Consider the following 19,159-nt stretch of genomic DNA (forward strand, 5'->3'; position numbering starts at 1 on the left):
CAAAAGCACACGAAAATGTGACCAAAAAGTGACCAAAAGCATACGAAAAAGTGACCAAAATATCATGCCCCTTTTTTCCTTTGTCAATTTCTCCATCACCTCCCTCTTTGTTTGTTGTTGTTCTGTTTCATCTTTTCTTCTTTACTTCTTGTTTTTGAGCTTCCTCCTTACTTAGGCTTTCTAAGTATGCTTCGTAGTTACGGTAAGCAGACTTAGCAGATATAAGAAGCTTTTGAGTAAGTGAAACCAGTTCTGGCCTATTTCCGAATTTCTTCATCCCAGACATTGTATTTAACTTAGCATTGAGAGTTCTCAAAGCCAGGAAATATTCAAATTCATCACTTACTTTTAAGAAGAACATACAAGAAGCATAACACAAGACGAACATGATGAACCACACAAACACACACACAACGTTCAGAGGAGCGTTAACTATTACGAGAGGAAACTAAGAGACTATTATGATAGAAGAAAGAATAAACACAGAAGGGTTCTCAACCCCACCAACCATCCACTGTGTTTTAGAAAGAATAAAAGCTGAAGTGAGAATAAAGCTGACTGTTTCACACGTGGCAGCAAATACTGAAGCTTTCAGAAGAGTAATGAGTAACAATTTTCTGCCTTTTTCCATTAATTTTTATAATATTTTTCTTAGAAAACTGCCAATGCAAAACATAAATCACACAAAAAAGAGATAAAGCAATCGGACAGGGAACCAGGGTGCTGAAAAATTATATCAAGTTCAAGATCATTTTCTGCTATTGGTATGTAACAAAGACCTTTAATTGTTCACAGGCATTTCTGTTAGTTGCCTTTTTCTGTCGTTGAGACGCGTGCAGACTCAAGACATGCTTATCAGCGCACTGAATGCAATAATGCAATGTGGTGAACATCTAATTTGTACTGTTAAAAGCTTGATATGGGTAACACTGTAAAAATGGAATTAAGTTGCAATTCGTCTTTTCTACAAATTTGTTCAATATTTGTGAAGTGTGGTTTAAGAAAGAGAATACTAGTATAACATAACAGAAAATGCTGCTTACACTTTGTCAAGAATCACACTTATTTGTTTTAAAAAAAAGAGCAGAGCTGGAGAAATTGTAGCTTCTTCACGCTACTAAGACTAGTGCTTTTGTGCAGAATTTGGAAACTACTTTTGAGACAATCAGTCGATTGCAGAAAACCTCATCTCGATACCTCTTACCATTTTTGCTCTATGGAAATCAGTATTGAAACCGGAAGTAACAGTAAATTTCAATCACTTCCAGCTTTGGTAGTGTTCGGAATGGTCATGGTGCGTTGCCTTGGGACGCGGAATAGTTTGCAAAGAACAGCTTCTCGCTATCTGCTACCATTTCGTTCTATGCTCATAAACACTGAAACAGGAAATGACTAATATGAGCCACTCCCGGTTTGAATAGAATTAATGGAGGAGATGGACGCTGAATAAATTGCAAAAATCTGCATCTTGTTATCTCTTACTGTTTTAACTCTGGTACCTGTCGAAGATGGACGGACGGACAAAGCCATCCTATAAGACTTCAGACACTTAAACACATCATACTTTGGAAGTCTGTAAGTAGAACCTACTAGCATGAAAATTACTCAAACGGACACAGAGCACAGCAATTGTTAAACAGTATTTCTCTTATGAAAAAAAGAAAAGTTTCTTCTGTTAATTCGCACGTTGTAATTTACTACCGAGGAACGACTGCTGTGCAAAACATGTTACGTCAGAACTAAAATGACTTACCTGTCTTTGCACACCCTTAAGACAAAGCATAACTTAGGGTCAAGTATGGTAGGACTTAACGGCTTCTGGACATATGTAAATGTTTATGTCTGAAATATGTGACAATACACAGCATCCTACCATCCTTGTAAAATATGCTAGGACTTAGCCAATTATACACAATTGTAGAGAAAGAGAAAAAAGTTTAATCAGGCAGTGACATACCTCATTTTCAGCACTTACGGACTTAACCGCTTTTACATACCCATCCTTGTTTATTTCATACTTATAAGTTCTTAAACTAATCATCTATGTGGTGGAAGATTACATTTCTTTCAAAGATTAAAATGTGTTCAATAATACGAAAACAACTTTAATGTTGTTTTATCATAAGACTTTTTCTTGCTCAGAATCGTCATGTTTCGTTCCATATTCATTATTCAATTTGTTTTCATATATTTTCGTGTGACTTAATGAACAATAAACACAAACCTTAACATCACAATAAATTTGTGATAACATATATATATATACTGACTTTTTCTGTTCGGTGAGCTTCTGGCGTATTGCATGATCCTTGTCAGCCAACAATGCAGCACTTAGATCTTTCATTTTTCGACCACTTCTCAGTGGCTGTATGTTCTCTTTTTCCGGTTCCACTTCGGAAAAATTCATCCTGAAAAATACAATAAACCCATATAATTTAAAGTAATAACATTAAACCGATATCGTTAGTCCAGCAGCTCTCTATTATGCTTCTATCGGAAACAGGAAACCAATGGTGACTTACAAGTTTAAAGAATGTTAACCCTCTTAACATCTAAAGATCTGATAGAAAACGACGATTAACTAAAAGATGCACTATTAAATTTATTGGTGCACTTCATGGTAAGTAAAGTGCACCCTACTGTAATGAATAACTTTTTGTTGATAAATAATCTTTGCTTTTCATAACAAGTAGTTTTTTTATTTATTTATTTTCTACAATCAAATATTGGTTGGTATGTCGCTAGTTCAATATCATTTTGCTAGATTAGTTGCACTGGAGTTGCAATATCGCAACATGTGACCAACGTTTTGCATAAAATGATACGAGCCTACTGTATTACTACCGATGAAGGACAATAACGAACTTTGCCCGAAATATATAGTTCATAACCGAATTTATAAGAATCACAGAGACATGTCTCAGGTCAGTATATTAAAATATAATGTAAATACTTCAAATCTCGGTCTGAAACTTCTATCGTACAAGTCTTCACAAAAATAAAAGCGAGGTGGCAGCAGTGATCCAAAAATCTATCATTCGGGAAAGGTTATGGTAGATCGTGTGCTGTCGACCAGAATGAAGTGTTTTACCACTCAACTCAGAACAAAGCAGGGCAGAAAAAAAAAATAATTTTTTAAACTAAGTTTCTTTTAGGGGAGAGCTAAACTGATGTTCTGATTATAATCACTCGCTTTATTTGTTTTACTTGCATATTGTAAAATTTTAATTTCTGTACTTCTATTTACAACTGAAGGGGATATAAATTTTGAAATAATTTATGGATAACGGTGATTTTTCGGTACTTCACTTGTTATGATATTTCAAGTTAAATGTATATTATTATAAACAATTTACAAAACTATATTTCTGATTTCTAAAATATGAGTACACGTTGTTATTAATTGTCAGGAATCAAGATTCCGCAGTTCGCGAGTTTCTGTTTCCACCCGGAAAAAATCTGAAACACAAAAGAGAAAATAACATTTGTGTTAGCATTAAGAGATGTCGATTTACTTTGTAAAGCTTTTCGTACAATGTTATCTAATTTTAATATTTATTGAAAATAAAGTATTTCAAAGTCACACTCCTGTTTAGAAAGCCATGGTAGGGGGGTGGAAGACAAAAATCCTCTCAGTATTGTATAGATAACCGACGTATATCTTGGAAGAGCAATTATACTTCTGACAAGGCAGGGTACCCAGGTGTAACACGCCGATTGTGATAAGATTGCACAGACATAAAGAACATCGAAAAAGAAGCGACACGTATTTTTTTATATCGGCCAACAAGCACATTGAAAGGGTCAAATAGCGGCATAAAAATGGGGTCAAAACGAGATTATGTGGAATATAGCGAGAACGAGAAGAGATATCGGAAAAGTTTAAATGTACTACCCATAGTCGACGCAATTCAATTCGGTAGAACGCACCCATGGGAAGAAAGCAGAACATCCAAAAATGGACCAATCACGTACATCATTGTCACAATGTGTTACGGAAATGAGCGAAAAGGGTGATAAGGAACAGGAAGAAAGAAGAAACAAAAACAGAAAATACGTGTTTTTGCTTTGGGTGCATATGTTGCCCGTATGCGAAAAAGACGCAGATTTATCTCAATGCCCGAAGATAACACGCAGGAAGGATGCAAACGCCGTTCATATAGACAGACTGCGAGACAGCACTGCGCGGTGAGTTGCATATATCGCGTAATGAGAACAACGATGAGATGGATGTTGGAAACGAAAATGTGTGTAGGCAGTAGTAACACAAAAACAAAATCGTTACAATTACTGTTATGTTGTACGTGTATTTTCGTAGTGATATAATATTGATACTCAGGTGTGGTACTGATATTAATGTTGCTGTTTATCTTACAAATGTGGACCACTTGCTATTACATTCTACTGTGCTATGAATTTTGGTCCCCATTACCTGATATATTCAACCCACTGCGCAATACCGTCTCGCTGGCTGCCTATACGAACGGCGTTTGCATCCTTCCTGCATGTTATCCCATCTTCGTGCATTGAGATAAATCTGTTTTTTCGCACATGGGTGATGTATGCACCCAAACCAAAAACACGTATTTTCTGTTTTTGTTTCTTCTTTCTTCCTGCTCCTTATCACCCTTTTCGCTCATTTCCGTAACACATTGTGACAATGTTGTACACGTGATTGGTCCATTTCCGGATGTTCTGCTCTCTTCTCATAGGTGCGTTCTACCTCATTAAATTGCGTCGACTATGGGTAAAACTCGTACATTTAACCTTTTCCGATATCTCTTCTCGCTCGCGCTATATTCCACATAATCTCATTTTGACCCCATTTTTATTCCCCTATTTGACCCTTTGAATGCGCTTGTTGGCCGATATAAAAATATGTGTCGCTTCTTTTTCAATGTTCTTCATGTCTGTGCAATCTTATCACAATCGGTGTGTTACACCTGGGTACCATGCCTTGTGAGAGGTTTTAGGTTCATCCCAGGATAAGTCAATAAGGAGCAAGGGTATTCCTCTGTACCAACACGCAAATGATGGAATGGTTCCTATAAATAAAGTTCAGGACGACACATCCCTAACGGTGTAAACTGGGCAAGCATAATGGTTAGTGATTTTTCTTTCCAATCGGAAGAGCCGGGGTTCGAATTCGGTGGCCAGCCATTCTGATTGGTTTTTCCTCCGTTCAAATACCTAAATGGTACAGTTAAATATAGAACCTGCCAATTTCCCCCACTTCCTTTCTTATTGTTGTGGTTATTGGTTATAACTGTTAATTACTGCATTATGAACTGGCCTCGCAGGCTGTATCTGAAAGCTCGTTTCATAAATAAGTCTTGGGTGAATGTGTGAACTTAGGTAACTGCAAGAAGTTCATTCTGAGATTAACGAAATCTAATGTGTGGACTCCGTATGATTACACAGTTACTGCAAGATACATGGTCAAGTTCCTTCATAGTCAGCGGCGATATGAGACTCCACTCTATACCCACCGGAGCGGAAGAGCGTAGGCTTTCTTCACAGCTAGATAACTGAATTTTCATAATTCCGGAGATACCTCTCTTTACCGAGAAATAGTCCTCATCTTGCTCTTCCAGACACAGATTTTCAATATAATTGGGGTTCTAATCCAAAAATACAAGTACTTGTCATATAGCAAACGCGTACCTGTATTCTATATAACCTTTGAAAAGTTTGGTTTTCAGAAAAATTAAGTTATTTTGAAGAATAACATTTGAAACTTGATCTTGTCAGAAACCATTACAACGGACCCTCTTGAATTGATCTATATATATATATATATCTGGTTCTCCAGTTGGTACTGCAGGGCCTTCTTTCCTCGGGGCTCCTTGCTGCATCAACGGCTAGTTCTCTTCTTTAGAAAGCAACAAACGGGTAACACCACTAAAACAAAACGAGTCAGACTACTAGATCTCTTGATTTTAACGAAGACGCATAACACGACGTATGTAATATAAAGTTGTAGAAAAACAAAGTTCTTTTTTAAAATCAGCCCAGTGGGTTTTATTGGGTAGAATTAGGTTTTATTAAATTTGCACATACACTTAAAACCATATTCCTACTTAAAATACCACTTAAGCATTCATGTTCTATTGTGAACATTTAGAATGAAATTGTGTAGGAAATTAGAATAGGAATAAAATTCCCAATTTCACTCAGAATTCAAGAGCCCAGCCGCCATAATTGAGGCTTCTTATTAACTTCCCCTAAAGCATACCGGTCAAATGCTAAAAGCTCAGTAAATAAAGGACCAAGAAGGGTGTCGAGCTGAAATAATTTAGAAAAAGCTGAAAATTTCAGGATTTGTTTTTCATGAGATTTTAAATGAAATATCAGAAGTCCCCTAAAATCTCGTGTGCGTTTCATCCTTAAAATGACGGTCAAAGATGGCACCGTCAGGAATGCGCATGTCTCTCGATTTAAGCTTGTAACTCTGACGCTATTTAAGATATTCCAATTCTGTAAAACCATTTTTGTTCTAGAAGCTCTGATCTACAACTTTTCTTAATACTTCTTTCTCGTAGAATTTGACATAAAGCTACGATTTTCCATTAAGCTATAAAGTGATATATTTTGAAAACCCTGTTCTTGGATTGGTTGTAGAAAATCTCCAAAACCGTTAGGAATTCGTAAACATGGCTCGAAATAGTTTAGATTGAACATTTAATTAGTTTTGTTAAAAAAAAAAAAAATCATCCAAATCGAAGTACTATTAGTCGAGAAATTCGACGTTTTTGATTAAAAGTAGTTGGACAGAGTTGCTTTTTCGTCACTCAGTTGTTCATACTGCGTTCCTTTAAAAACTCCTTTTTTTTTTTTAGTAGCGAGAAATAAAGTGATCATAACGGCTAGTAGTCTATATATTATTTCATTCTAAACATACATAAATTTTAAGCTAGTGTGGTTCATAGTGGCATGAAAGTAAACAGAGAAACCTCTGTCTTCTTATATCGAAGAATGAAGCAAACAGAAGAAAAGAAAAAGAGATCATGTCTAAAAATAGAAGCATCGTCAATGCATTTGTATTGTGTCTACCTAGAAAAAAAACATTCCTGCATTCGAAAAAGTCACACATTTGTGTTTGGTTCGTGGAAGTTGGTTCGCGATAGGTTTTCCAGCTAATTAGGCTGCTGACATTTTTGGATAAATATCTTAGTTCTGTGTTGAACTTTTTTTTTTTTTTTTTTCGTGTATATTTGTCCGTGTGTTATGTATTTTCTGTTGTGATCTAATAACAATGGAGGATGAAGAACTAGATAACTGCGTTATTTGTAAGTGTCCATTAAGTGTCGGAAAAATTGTAAATGTGATACACGTGGGTTATCAATTCTGGTAAGCGCTAGTGTTTATTGAGGTGATCGGTTAGATATAAATTTTAAAGACGTTGCCAGTGTTTGCGTACATGTTGAGAGCCGTAAGAATTATACTTGACCGTCTACTGTTAAAAAGGATATTAATAAAACTTCTGCAGATGAAATTGCCATCCCCAGCACATCGAGAATTTCAGCACGAACTACAGCGCCACCTTTTGATTTTAGGAAGGACCGTTTATTTTGTTCAAATGAAGCGTCTTTTAAAACCGATACTAAAAAGCATCAGAAATATCGAAGGTCTGTCCACGAAGTAACTACACTCACTATTAAAAAGACTTTAATTGAACAAGCACAAAAACGCAATGATGAATGGGGTAGAACAGTGCTTCTTAGAGTGAACAGCGTGGTAGATTTGGTTGTATCCGAAGCTAAATACCACAGAGACTGTTTCCGCGATTTTTTTAACCCCTATTACATCTCAGGGTGTGGGTAGCCCAGTAGGAGATGAAACGAGAAGCTTTTGACAAACTTTGCCAGTTTATTGACGAAGAAGATGAATGTAAATTTTCAATGACTCAGTTGTATGATCAAATGACATCTTACCTTGATGGTTCCAGGGGTATACATCAAACCAAGTAAAATCTCAAGAGAGATTAGTAATAACAGAAGGATGCTTGGATTATGGGAGAGAAACTGTTCTCATTTTCTAGAGTGAAACAAAAAGGTTAATTCATGAATCTTGGTACAGAAAGAGAGAAGTAAACGAGCATAGTGAAAGAGCTCGTATTGTTACAATAGCAGCAAAAATAATCAGAGGACATATATTCTAAAATTTATGACAATACAACGTACCCACCAACAGAATATATGTTTACTCCTGAAGACTATCTCAATCCACAATCATTAAAATTTTTTGTTGAAAATGTAACCAGAAGTAAGAAAGGTGATTCACATATGTTATCTCGGATAAATCTCATGGTCTGCCATTCAATTATTTCAATGTGTCGGCCTTGTACTTTTATATTACCAATCCATCTAGCAATTGGAGTTTACTGTTTGCGACATTAGGCATCTCGTCATTTAATAGATATATTGCATAGTCTTGGGATATCAGCCAGCTACGCCGAAGTAAAAAGATATGAATATTCTAGAATATGTTCTAATATTCCAATCGAACCCGATCATTCTCAAAATTTGATTCAGTTTGTGTTTGATAACGCAGATATCAACACGAGAACATTAGATGGTCACGGTACTTGCCACAGTATGGGTGAGATTAAAATATGCACACCTTTTGAAATGATTAGACAAGAGTCACGTATAGAACGTGCTTCACCGCCCTCAGGAGATATGATAGCTGCTCTTGCTAGAAGGGTTATTAAATTTTATACCAAACCAACAAACAATGGACTTTTAAAAATTGAAATAAAGTGTTTGATACCAGCAGAAAATATGTCGGTACAAAATCTCCGATATGCTATTTTCACAGATGATGTTTGGTTTCTCATGCATCTCAAAAAAGATTCACCTAAGCCAGGTTGGAATGGTTTCATGCACACTATCACTAACTATGACCATCCGAATTTGAAATGAGCAGCATAACTGCAGTTCCTTTTCTCAACTGGAAACCATAGAATCCCAGTACAATTTACATTTCCCTTCTATTTGCTTCTAACGAAAGCAAAAAGGTGGGACAGGATTTTTGTATTGTTACTTTTGACCAGCCTTTGTATTGGAAGGCAGTGAGAATAATTGCATCTGCTCAACCAGATAGTGATTTAGCTAAAGTAGTTGTCAAACTGGGGGAGATTTCACCTTCTAATGTCATATTTAAGTGTCGTTGGACATATGTCAGGTAGTGGAATTGAAGAACTTTGGGGCTTGTTGTATACAAAAATACTGTGGTACACATGTTAAATGGAACTGTATATGCAAGAGCACTGAGAGCACTTTCTGACTTAAGTAGCACACTATCAACAGATTTGGAACAGGGTGTCTACTATCATTCCAAAATGAAATTTCGTGACTTTCCTTTACCAAACAATACAATTTCACAACATTCTTAAGAGAAAATTTGGGTGCGGATTAGTTCGTATTTTCATGCATGCGCAAGAAGTGTGCTTTGCTTGCGATTTGGTAGCGTTTAAAGCCGATCATACACACTTTTGGTGGTGAATTTTGACGTTTTATAGAACAAAATTTTCCAGTCTATACTTATATTTGTACAGATAAAAAAAATCGTGACTCGTCGTGACTTTTTCTTGACTTTCATGACCGTTTTCTGATTTCATGACTTTCGTGACCGATAGACACCCTGTGGAAGGACTGCAGTTTAGTTGGGGACGTTAAAGAGAGTAATATACGTTTCAGTTTCGATCAGTTGATCACAGTACAAAAACCATAAACGACTTAAAGGATAATCCAGACATTAAAATACTAATGACTTATTTAGCCGAGTCAAAGGTACAGTACCTGTGAAAGATAACGGTCGAACAGCTGAACTGTGGCTTCAATATTTGGAACAAGTGAGATTAATAATGCCTTATATTCGAGCGGAGCGTACTGGAGACTGGGACCTTCATATTTATACTGTGAAATGCATGATTCCATACTTTCACGCAGCAGGATACTTGAACTATGCGAAATCTGCAATTTCATCTGCAACAGATAGAAGAATTGAGAAATAAACTGAAGCCAGAAGAACTTGAAAGATGCTTTGTTATGCGAAGGAAAGATTGCTTTCGGAGTGGAACAGCAACAGATATGGTAATTGAACAGAGTTTGACGAGGGCAATGAAAGTTTGCAGAGGATGAGCCATGGCCGAGGACTCACAGATTCTACATTAGCTCGCTGGGTTTTGTCTTTTTCAATTACAATGGAAGTGAGTGAAGCCTTAGAAAGTTTCTGTAAAAAATGGTTGTCAATGTCTGAATAGCACGTAGAAATTAGACCTTCCCTTCAGGAGAGAGATGATCAAGACATCAGAAAGCTTTCTGATTGGCTAAGTCTTCACAACCCGTTTGAACAGTCCAACCAAAAAGACCTCCTAGTCAACATTGTAACTGGCTTAGTAGCTGGTGAGAAAGTTAACTGTGACAGGGCGAAAGAAATAGGGTCAAAATTACTACTTCAAATGATAGGTAAAACCTTTGGTAAGGTGGTTCTAAAAAGAAAAGAGAAGGTTGTGCCAACATCTGCAACAAGCAATACAATTAATATTAGAAAGGAAGCTGTTAGCATCAACCCACTTCAGTTGTTCAGCCGAATTGCAGCGGTATTGCAGTCACATGAAGAGATGCATGATTTTTTTTTTTTTTTTTTTTTTTTTTTAAATATGAACTAGCACCTTATCCTTCCTCTTTGATGAAATTACAATTAGAAAAACAAGAAGATCTGTACTTGTGGACACTAGAATTTCTAGAGGCCTGCGTGAAACCTCCAGGGAGTTGAGTTACGTTGTAGTCGATGGTTTCCTACTTCATGCGGTTGTTTGGTCCGATAATAACACACATGCAGATATTTCTGAAAAGTACGTACGATATATACAGAACCACTCTTCACCGTGTAGACCTGTAGCTTTTGATGGCTATGCAACGTAACTACAGAGCAAGCAGGTTTCTTATTTTTTTTTCTTTCTTCGGAAATCTGAAAATAAAAAGTTTAATTGATTTCCTCAAAACCCACTTTAACTACGTAAACATCACAGGTACATCTCGCCAGCTCCCCCCCCCCCCCCTTACCTCGGAGTTTCGAAACAAAACCTATGCCAATCGTTTGTGTTACGTTTGTGCCAGAATGTACTGCAAAAATTTTCGTTTGTACCACTTCCGGTACAAAGTTATAAGAGTTTTAAAGTGGGGGTCTGGGGAAACGGCAGCCCCCACCCCCACCAGGGTTGGCAAAAACTATGGTTTTTATTGAAAAACCAAAAAAAACAGGCTTTTTTGGTTTAAATAATTTACTCTCGGTATTTATATTAGATATGGACAGAAATTAGTTTGTATCACCTTGGTGTTATTATGCAACAACAAGGTTACGCTGGAAGGGGTCACATAAGCTTAAACCGGAATCCAAACCGCTTCTCGGCTTACATCGAAGAGAAACTGTCCGTTTCGACATTAAACCGGGACAAATTGGTCACAAATGCGATTGCCGACTCACTCATGAAGGACGCCTGATAAAAATACGTTGTACTGATCTTTACATAGGCCTAGTTGTTAATATAATTGTCAAGAGACATTTCAGTAGGACAGAAAGATAAACAGCTACCCAAGTAAAAGCATTATACAGAATTACATATAAATAGGGAAACTTCGCCTTAGCCATTGGGAAAATCCTGTTATTACGTTAAATGTATTTGTATGTACAATTTTAAGGTCAACGTATCATAATCACTACGCTAAAACTGAGGTATTAAATTACAAATCTGGTATGTAGGTATCATTCAATAAAATTAAAACAAAGTCGAATTCAAGCTGATGTTGGAAGCTACGTAGGCAGTTGATAAATTTTGCAAATTTCTATCAATATATTTAAGCAACCTTGGCTTCTTTATAAAACAACAGGTATCCAGGCCATTAGAAATATATAATTTGGTCTCGTTTCGTATGTTTAGGCTTAACATCCTTATGAAATACCAAGGTTATCACGGAGAAGACTTTGCTGAAAGGGACACCTCGAATCGCTACTTGGTTTACACTTAAAGATGGGTTGTGGTTCGACCGAGAATTGAACATGGGACCTCTTGATTAAAAGGTGAAAAGTAGATAAACGTAATGCGATGGTTTGATATGTGGAGACGTTACCATGAAGTTCACACGATTTAAAGCATTTTTCGTTTTTTTTTTTTTTTTTTTTTTTTTTTTTTTTAACCAGTTTTTTTTTCAGCTGGTTTAAACCAGCCAACCCTGCCCCCCAAATTGGAATTTCGAAACAAAAATCTATGCCAATAGTCTGTGCTACGTTTGTGTCGGATTGTACTGCAAAAAGTTTCGTTTGTACCACTTCCGGGGGCTACCGTTTTCACAGCCCCCCCCCCCCTCGGAATTTCGAAACAAAACCTACGTCAATCGTTTGTACTGGAATGTATCGCAAATATTTTCATTTGTACCACTTCCAATATAAAGATATGACGGTTTTAACTTGCGGACTGCCGTTGCCACAGCCCCCAACTTTGGAATTTCGAGATAATACAATGTTAACCGTTTGTAGTACGTTTTTGCTGGAATGTACTGCAAAAATATTCGTTTGGACCTGTCCCGGTACAAAAGTATAAGAGTTTAAAAGTGGGGGCTGTAGAAACGGAAACCCGCTTTTCAATTTCTAAAATTTAGATTTTCTCAATTGTTTGCACTACGTTTGTAACGGAATGTACTGCAAAAATTTCGCTTGTACCACTTCCGTTAAAAAGATATAGAAGTTTTAAACTAGGAAGCTACCGTTTCCAAAGCCTCCGCACCATTAAGTTACCAAACAAAACATATGTCAATCGTTTTTACCATGTTTGTACCAGAACGCACCGCAAAAAATTCGCTTGTACCCCTTCCGGTAACAAGATAAGGGAGTTTTAATCTATGGGGCTGCCGTATCCACAGGCTCCCACCACTGAATTTCGAAATAAAACCTATGTTAAACATTTTTTTCTACGTTTGTAGCGGATTGCACCGCAAAAATTTTCGTTTGTACCACTACCGGTACAAAGATATAAAAGTTTCAAACTAGGAGGCTGCAGTCTTCACAGCTCCCCACTTTAAAACTTCTATATCTTCTTAACGGAAGCGGTACAAACGAAACTTTTTGCGGTACATACCGGTACAAACGATTCAGATAAATTTCATTTCGAAATTGAAACGCGGGGGCTGTCGTTTCCACAGTCCCCACTTGAAAACTCTTGATATTTTTGTACCGGAAGTGGTACAAACGAAACTTTTTGCAGTACATTCCGGCACAAGCGTAGCACAAACGATTGGCATAGGTTTTGTTTCGAAATTCCAAGGTTGGGAGCAGCCGTTTCCCCAGCCCAACACATTAAAAGTCTTATAACTTTGTACCGGGAGTGGTAGAAACTAAAATTTTTGCGGTACATTCCGGCACAAACGTAGTACAAACGATTGGCATAGGTTTTGTTTCGAAACTCCAAGGTGGGGGGGGGGAGGCAGACGAAATGTACCTAAACATCACAGTGTATCAAGCTGGAGGAGATGCAGATGCTCTGATTGTCAGCACAGCTATTAATCTAAGTAAAGAAAACACCTCTGTTGCTGTAGTCTGACTTATTGGCCACCTTAATTGCTCGAACAATTCCGGACACTACAGTGTACTTTACAAACAGGCCGAAAACAAACAAAATTGAACAGAAATGTTTCCACATTGGCAACATGCAAAGGAAACTAGGGTCACTGAAGGACGTCCTTCTTTTTCTTCATGCTATTACAGGGTGAGACACATCTACTTTTTTTCAACAAAGAAAAACAAACTGCCTTCAAAATTCTTCAGAAGGAGCAAGAACTTTCGAAAGCGGCTACACACTTCAACTAACCCAATCTAGATCCCCAAATAGTGATTAAAATAAGAGAAAGATTTGTTAGGCGGTTGTATGGAGAACAAATCAAATCAAATTTCTTTAGACGAACTTTGATATAAGCTATACAACAGGACAGTGACTAGAAAACTATCCTCAAATTTCAATTTGGCAAATTTACTACCTACAAGTGCTGCTGACTCTCAACACAGTCTACGTGTTTACCTTCAAGTACAGCAATGGTTGTGGAATGATTCGAACCCAACAGAATAGGCAATTAACAGAAGACAAATTGTTTCCAGTGGCAACAAACTTACCAGCTGCTCCTGACAATCTGCTGAACCTTGTATCTTGACAGTGTCAGATCACAACGCAGAAAGACTGTGACAGCAAATGTAAATGTAGAAAGGCGGGACTGGCTGTTCCAAACTTTGTTTCTATTGTCAGAGAAATATTTGTTCAAATATGCCAATTCCTGATGACTCTGAAGACCACGAACTTTTCGTGTATTAAGGAGGAAATATGAAGGTAGGCGGAATATATATATATTTAAGCTTTTTACTCCCTTTTTGACTATTTATTGTACAATGGAGATCAATTTCATTTCCATTTAGTTTAGCGTCCCTTTCAGCAGCGAGGCTATATGAGACGTGGACCTACTGATTAACATGGAATCCGAAACACATGAGCTCCCGCCGGGAATCGAACCCGGGTCTCCCGCGCCAAAGGCGCGTACACAATAGAGATCAAATTATATGTAAAAACTAGCAGCGTTCACCCCGCTTCGCTGGGGTCACCCCGGAACGCAATAAACCTTGTTAATTAGATAATTTTTACTTTTTCGCTTTCAAGTGATATGATAAAAACCATAGTAGATTGCAGTAAATGTTAACATTATATCGCCTGTCATTTATGTTAACCCGCCGAGTGACACGGTCATGCGGGTTGCATATAAATACGTTTATTTTTACCTATGATGAACTAACAAAGGATTTGTACGTTATGGACACTTGAATGGTCAATTATCTCAAGACACTGGTAATTAAAAATTAAAGTGATATGATAAAAACCATCTAGGGTCCAAATCCTAATAACCCCCCAAAAATGAAAGAAATTGGTTCAGCCGTATTAGCGTGATGAGGGAACAAAGGATTTGTGCGTTCTCTTTTATATATAAGATAGATGCTTAATTTTCAATCAATGGCGGCTCGTTGATATGTAACCAGTGAGGTACACTACATAACTAAAAGTAAAGTTGTATATGTCCAAGTAGTCGCAATGCAAATTGTCCACTTGGTATCCTTATGAATATACAACCAAACTTAATGTATGTCGTGTGCACCACCGGTTGCATAACAACGAGCCGCCACTGTTTTCAATGTACTTAAAATTATATTACTCTTAGCAAAATTTACAGTATGGGTCTTTTATTTCTAATAGTAAAAGTGATTTTACTGAACTAAAATATAATAATCCCCTTTCTAGCTATTAGTTTAGTTTGGAAAACATGTCGGATAAGTGTCATATTTAGTCGTCATTTTGGTATGAAGGCTGTCATAGGCTTTATGGCAGTCTTGCAATTTCAGTTTGGAATCCAAGGCATGTATGCCATAAATCACGCACAACCATGAATTTCGAAACTTTAGTTGCGGGACTAATAGCGATGAATTTTTATACAAGTACTTTTAATCAAAACCATTGAATTTCTCGACTAATAGTACTCCCATTTGGATGATTCCTTTTTTTTAAAACAAAGCTAATTAAATGTTCAATGTTAACTATTTCGAGCCATGTTAACGAATTCCTAACGATCTTGGATATTTTCTACAACCAATCCAACAACAGGATTTTCAAAATGTATCACTTTATACTTTAGGCGAAAATCATGGCTTTGTGTCAAATTCTACGAGAAAGAAGTATTAAGAAGAGTTGTAGATCAGAGCTTCTAGAACAAAAGTGCTTTTACAGAATTGGGATATCTTAAATAGTCTCAGAGTTACAAGCTTAAATCGGGGATGCGCATTCCTCACGGCCGCCATCTTTGGTCGACATTTTACGGAGGAAGTTCACACGAGATTTTAGGGGACTTTTGATATTTCATTTAAGATCACATGAAAAGCAAATCCTGAAATTTTCAGCTTTTTCTAAATTATTTCAGCTCGCGGTCCTTTATTTACTGGGCTAAATAGTACGTTACCTCAAATCAGGAGCCGGAGATGAAAGAAAGCGACTTTGTTAACCCACTGACACATATACTGTGCCATGCACATTTATCATTATCACCCCCTAGAATGGATGTGCTTCACTTCAAATTGATTTTCTTGCCTTATGTCCAGAGTATATAATATTATAACCAAATGCATTTTCGCTTTTTGCGTTCCATGATATAGGATTACGATGTCCCTTCAAGTCCGGCCATTTTCAACTTTTCGAAAACTCGATTTGGAGAGTACTATAGTAGGTAGTATGTTCCGTAGTTTTCCATGATGCAGCCACACACAACAGGTAATGTCGAGAAAAACTATAGAAAAAGACCCTTAGAACTGGTATTTTTAAAGAATCTTGGGTCACGTGTCCGCTTGTTTGCAATGACGAGATTATATAAAATTTCATGTTTCTAACTTGAGGAGCTCGTAAGATACCCTCTCTCTCACATTATATATATATATATATATATATTTAATTCTGAAGCTTATATCCTCCTCCTTATACATCGTTTAGTCAAAGTGGTGATTCACCCTTAGCTCGAGATAGGTACTAAGTATATTCCCAAATTTATTTCGAAGCTTTCAGGTGTCTTCCTGTGATGTGATCATAAAAACACAACGTCGCTTTCCATAAGGAAATAAAATGAAATTGAAAATGCTTCTTCCTCTTAAAGCGGAAATTTTCAAAAACGCTGGTATAGGCGTTTGCTTGTTTTTAATGTTCGTGCAATGACCATTAAAATCTTAACTTAATGCTGAATTCAGTGCTTTCTGTGGATATATATATATATATATATATATATATATATATATATCTGTGTAACCGGAGCTCTTTATTATTATATACTTAACCAATAGTAAAAAGCTGACAAAAAAGACACTTGTTTTCCTTTGTTCCTCTGATTTTCTTCAATCAATTGTTTCATACTGTAGTTATGTACTGCAAAGTTGCGGCCTTTGTTTATCGATTAAGGGGGCAGATTTTTCACCTACATTTTTTGCGATATTCTACTCAGAGTTGGTCGTTTCATGGTTCCATACGTTAAATTGGGTTAGATTACCAACATTTAATTCACACAGCATTGCCGAGCGAGCGTTCGTGAGTGAAGCCGGTTTAGAAGTATAAAGTTCAAGTTCGGTAATCTTGCCCTAAATCAGTTTAAAAATTCCGTCACACTTTACTCAAACATCAGCTGCCAGCCACCATGATCAACTCACTTCTGTAAATCATCCTGTTTTTCACCATCCCTCCCCCCCCCCCACACACACACACATCTCTAAACTGTTACCCAACTTGCTGTAGTTCCGTACAAGTGTCTCGACGAATTGATACATAGAAAAATTCTCTAGTGGCAGTGATACCATTTTCTAAATTTCTTGTGTGTCATTAATATTTTCGCTCAAATATGTCATTAATATTTTCACAAAGTTCTACAGCATTTAGTCTGCAAAACAAAGTGCTCTGCGGGGCTCTAACCAGCCTTCCCTCGCTAACGCTTGCTCGGCTGTGCAATGTGAATTAAATACTAAACTTTGGTATAGAAAGGAACCAACCTAGCTACTAACCTATATGGGGGAGCTGTGTTCTAAAACCTTCCCGATATTTATGAATGAAACTCGTTTTCTTTGTTTTATATACAAATAAACGATAGTTCATAGGCAAAACAAGCAACAAAATGTAATAATTCAGTATTCCCTTTCTTTTAGTTTTATATGTTAAACATCACTTTGTTAGACTTTGGCTGACAGTTCATCAATATATAGTGATACATAAAAGAAATATAAATGTATTTATAGCCATTATACTTGTGCCTAACTACTCTCAATCTGAGAAAGTGTATAAAATGTAAAAACACTACGATTGAGAACTATTTTGTAATCATGGGATTTAAAAAAATCCAATTAAAATATCGGAATTTTATGTCGATATTCTTAATTTGGACCGCATCACACAGAAATACCACTTATATTTATACAACAGAAAGAAGTTAGAAAACTACATTCTTTAAGAGTATGCTCCTGTATATTATATTGAATCACATGTGCACAAACTCTGGATGACACAAATTAAGTTCCATTAGCAGTACTTTCTCAAAAGCTACATTTTACTAAAAACAACTTCGAGTGTCCATCTTAATCAGAAAGAAAAAAGAAACTAAATGAAATCATTAAGTGTTATCCCTTAATCAGAAAGAATAATTGAATGTTATTCAATCACAACTTTGTACAAAGAAGAACTACCTTTAGAGGTAATTTGCTTTCATATAATAACACACTGTGTGTAATAATGTATCACTTCCACTCAAAATAACTATACATACCTGAATAAAGAAAAATTTAGAAGTATAACACAGAAACTTCAAAGAGGTTTTCAAAAACGCCTCCACTACCCAATCCCACCGTTGCCAAACTACAGTTAAATTTACTTCTTCTTCTTCTAATGATAAATACAAATACAACACAAAAAGTAACTAATAGGCCTAAGTCTCACTCTATTTTATACACTAATTTTCCGAGCAAGAAACGCAAGCGTCCTATTGCAATATAAAGTATACATATAGTGTATATTATTTCCTTTTTGGGATGAGTTGTCTTTCTATCTGGAAATTTTGTGGAGACCGGTATGGAGCGTAATTCCGTACCAGCCTATGAAAAATAATCGTATCGTAAAACAACGCAAAAGAAGCAAAAATCAATTATACTGACTACGCCTATTATGACACATTAAAGTGTAAATTTTGCATCAACGTATAGTGAAAGATGCATTTTATTTCGAAATTAACTGTATAGCACGTATAATGGGAATTTCCCTTTAAAATGGATTCATTCAAACACGTATGTAAAATACTTACAAAAAATATCTCTTATTTTTCAAGTAATTTTCAATATTTCTATATAACAAGAGAAGAAATAGCGCCCTACTTTCCTGAAAAAACGTGATTTTATTGGTCCACTGAGCCAATTCCCTAATGGTATGCGTCAAAGCAATGCGAAATTTGTAAATTTGATTGAAATATTCATCATAGGACTAGTATAACAGTATCAGGGTTCGATCCTGGTATGTTCCTGTTCGGGAAGACATGTTATAACAGTATCGGGG

At 36.5% G+C, this 19,159-nt stretch overlaps 1 protein-coding gene across 3 annotated transcripts in view; it reads right to left on the reverse strand.

The window, feature by feature from the left end:
* Positions 1–18,531, reverse strand: part of LOC145695197 (mitotic checkpoint serine/threonine-protein kinase BUB1-like) — a 186,850-nt gene extending 168,319 nt beyond the window's left edge. The window contains exons 1-2 of one of the 3 annotated variants that reach the window (XM_081772179.1): positions 18,381–18,531; positions 2,271–2,408 (exon numbers count right to left, since the gene is read on the reverse strand). In XM_081772179.1, the coding sequence (XP_081628305.1) occupies positions 2,271–2,407 (137 nt within the window). In that variant the 5' untranslated portion in view covers position 2,408; positions 18,381–18,531. The other 2 variants (XM_081772180.1, XM_081772178.1) reach the window with 2 other exon arrangements.
* Positions 18,532–19,159: the final 628 nt, after the last annotated feature.

This window comes from Thermobia domestica, chromosome 9, assembly GCF_964235325.1.
Source record: "Thermobia domestica chromosome 9, izTheDome1.hap1.1, whole genome shotgun sequence".
Classification (NCBI taxonomy): domain Eukaryota; kingdom Metazoa; phylum Arthropoda; class Insecta; order Zygentoma; family Lepismatidae; genus Thermobia; species Thermobia domestica.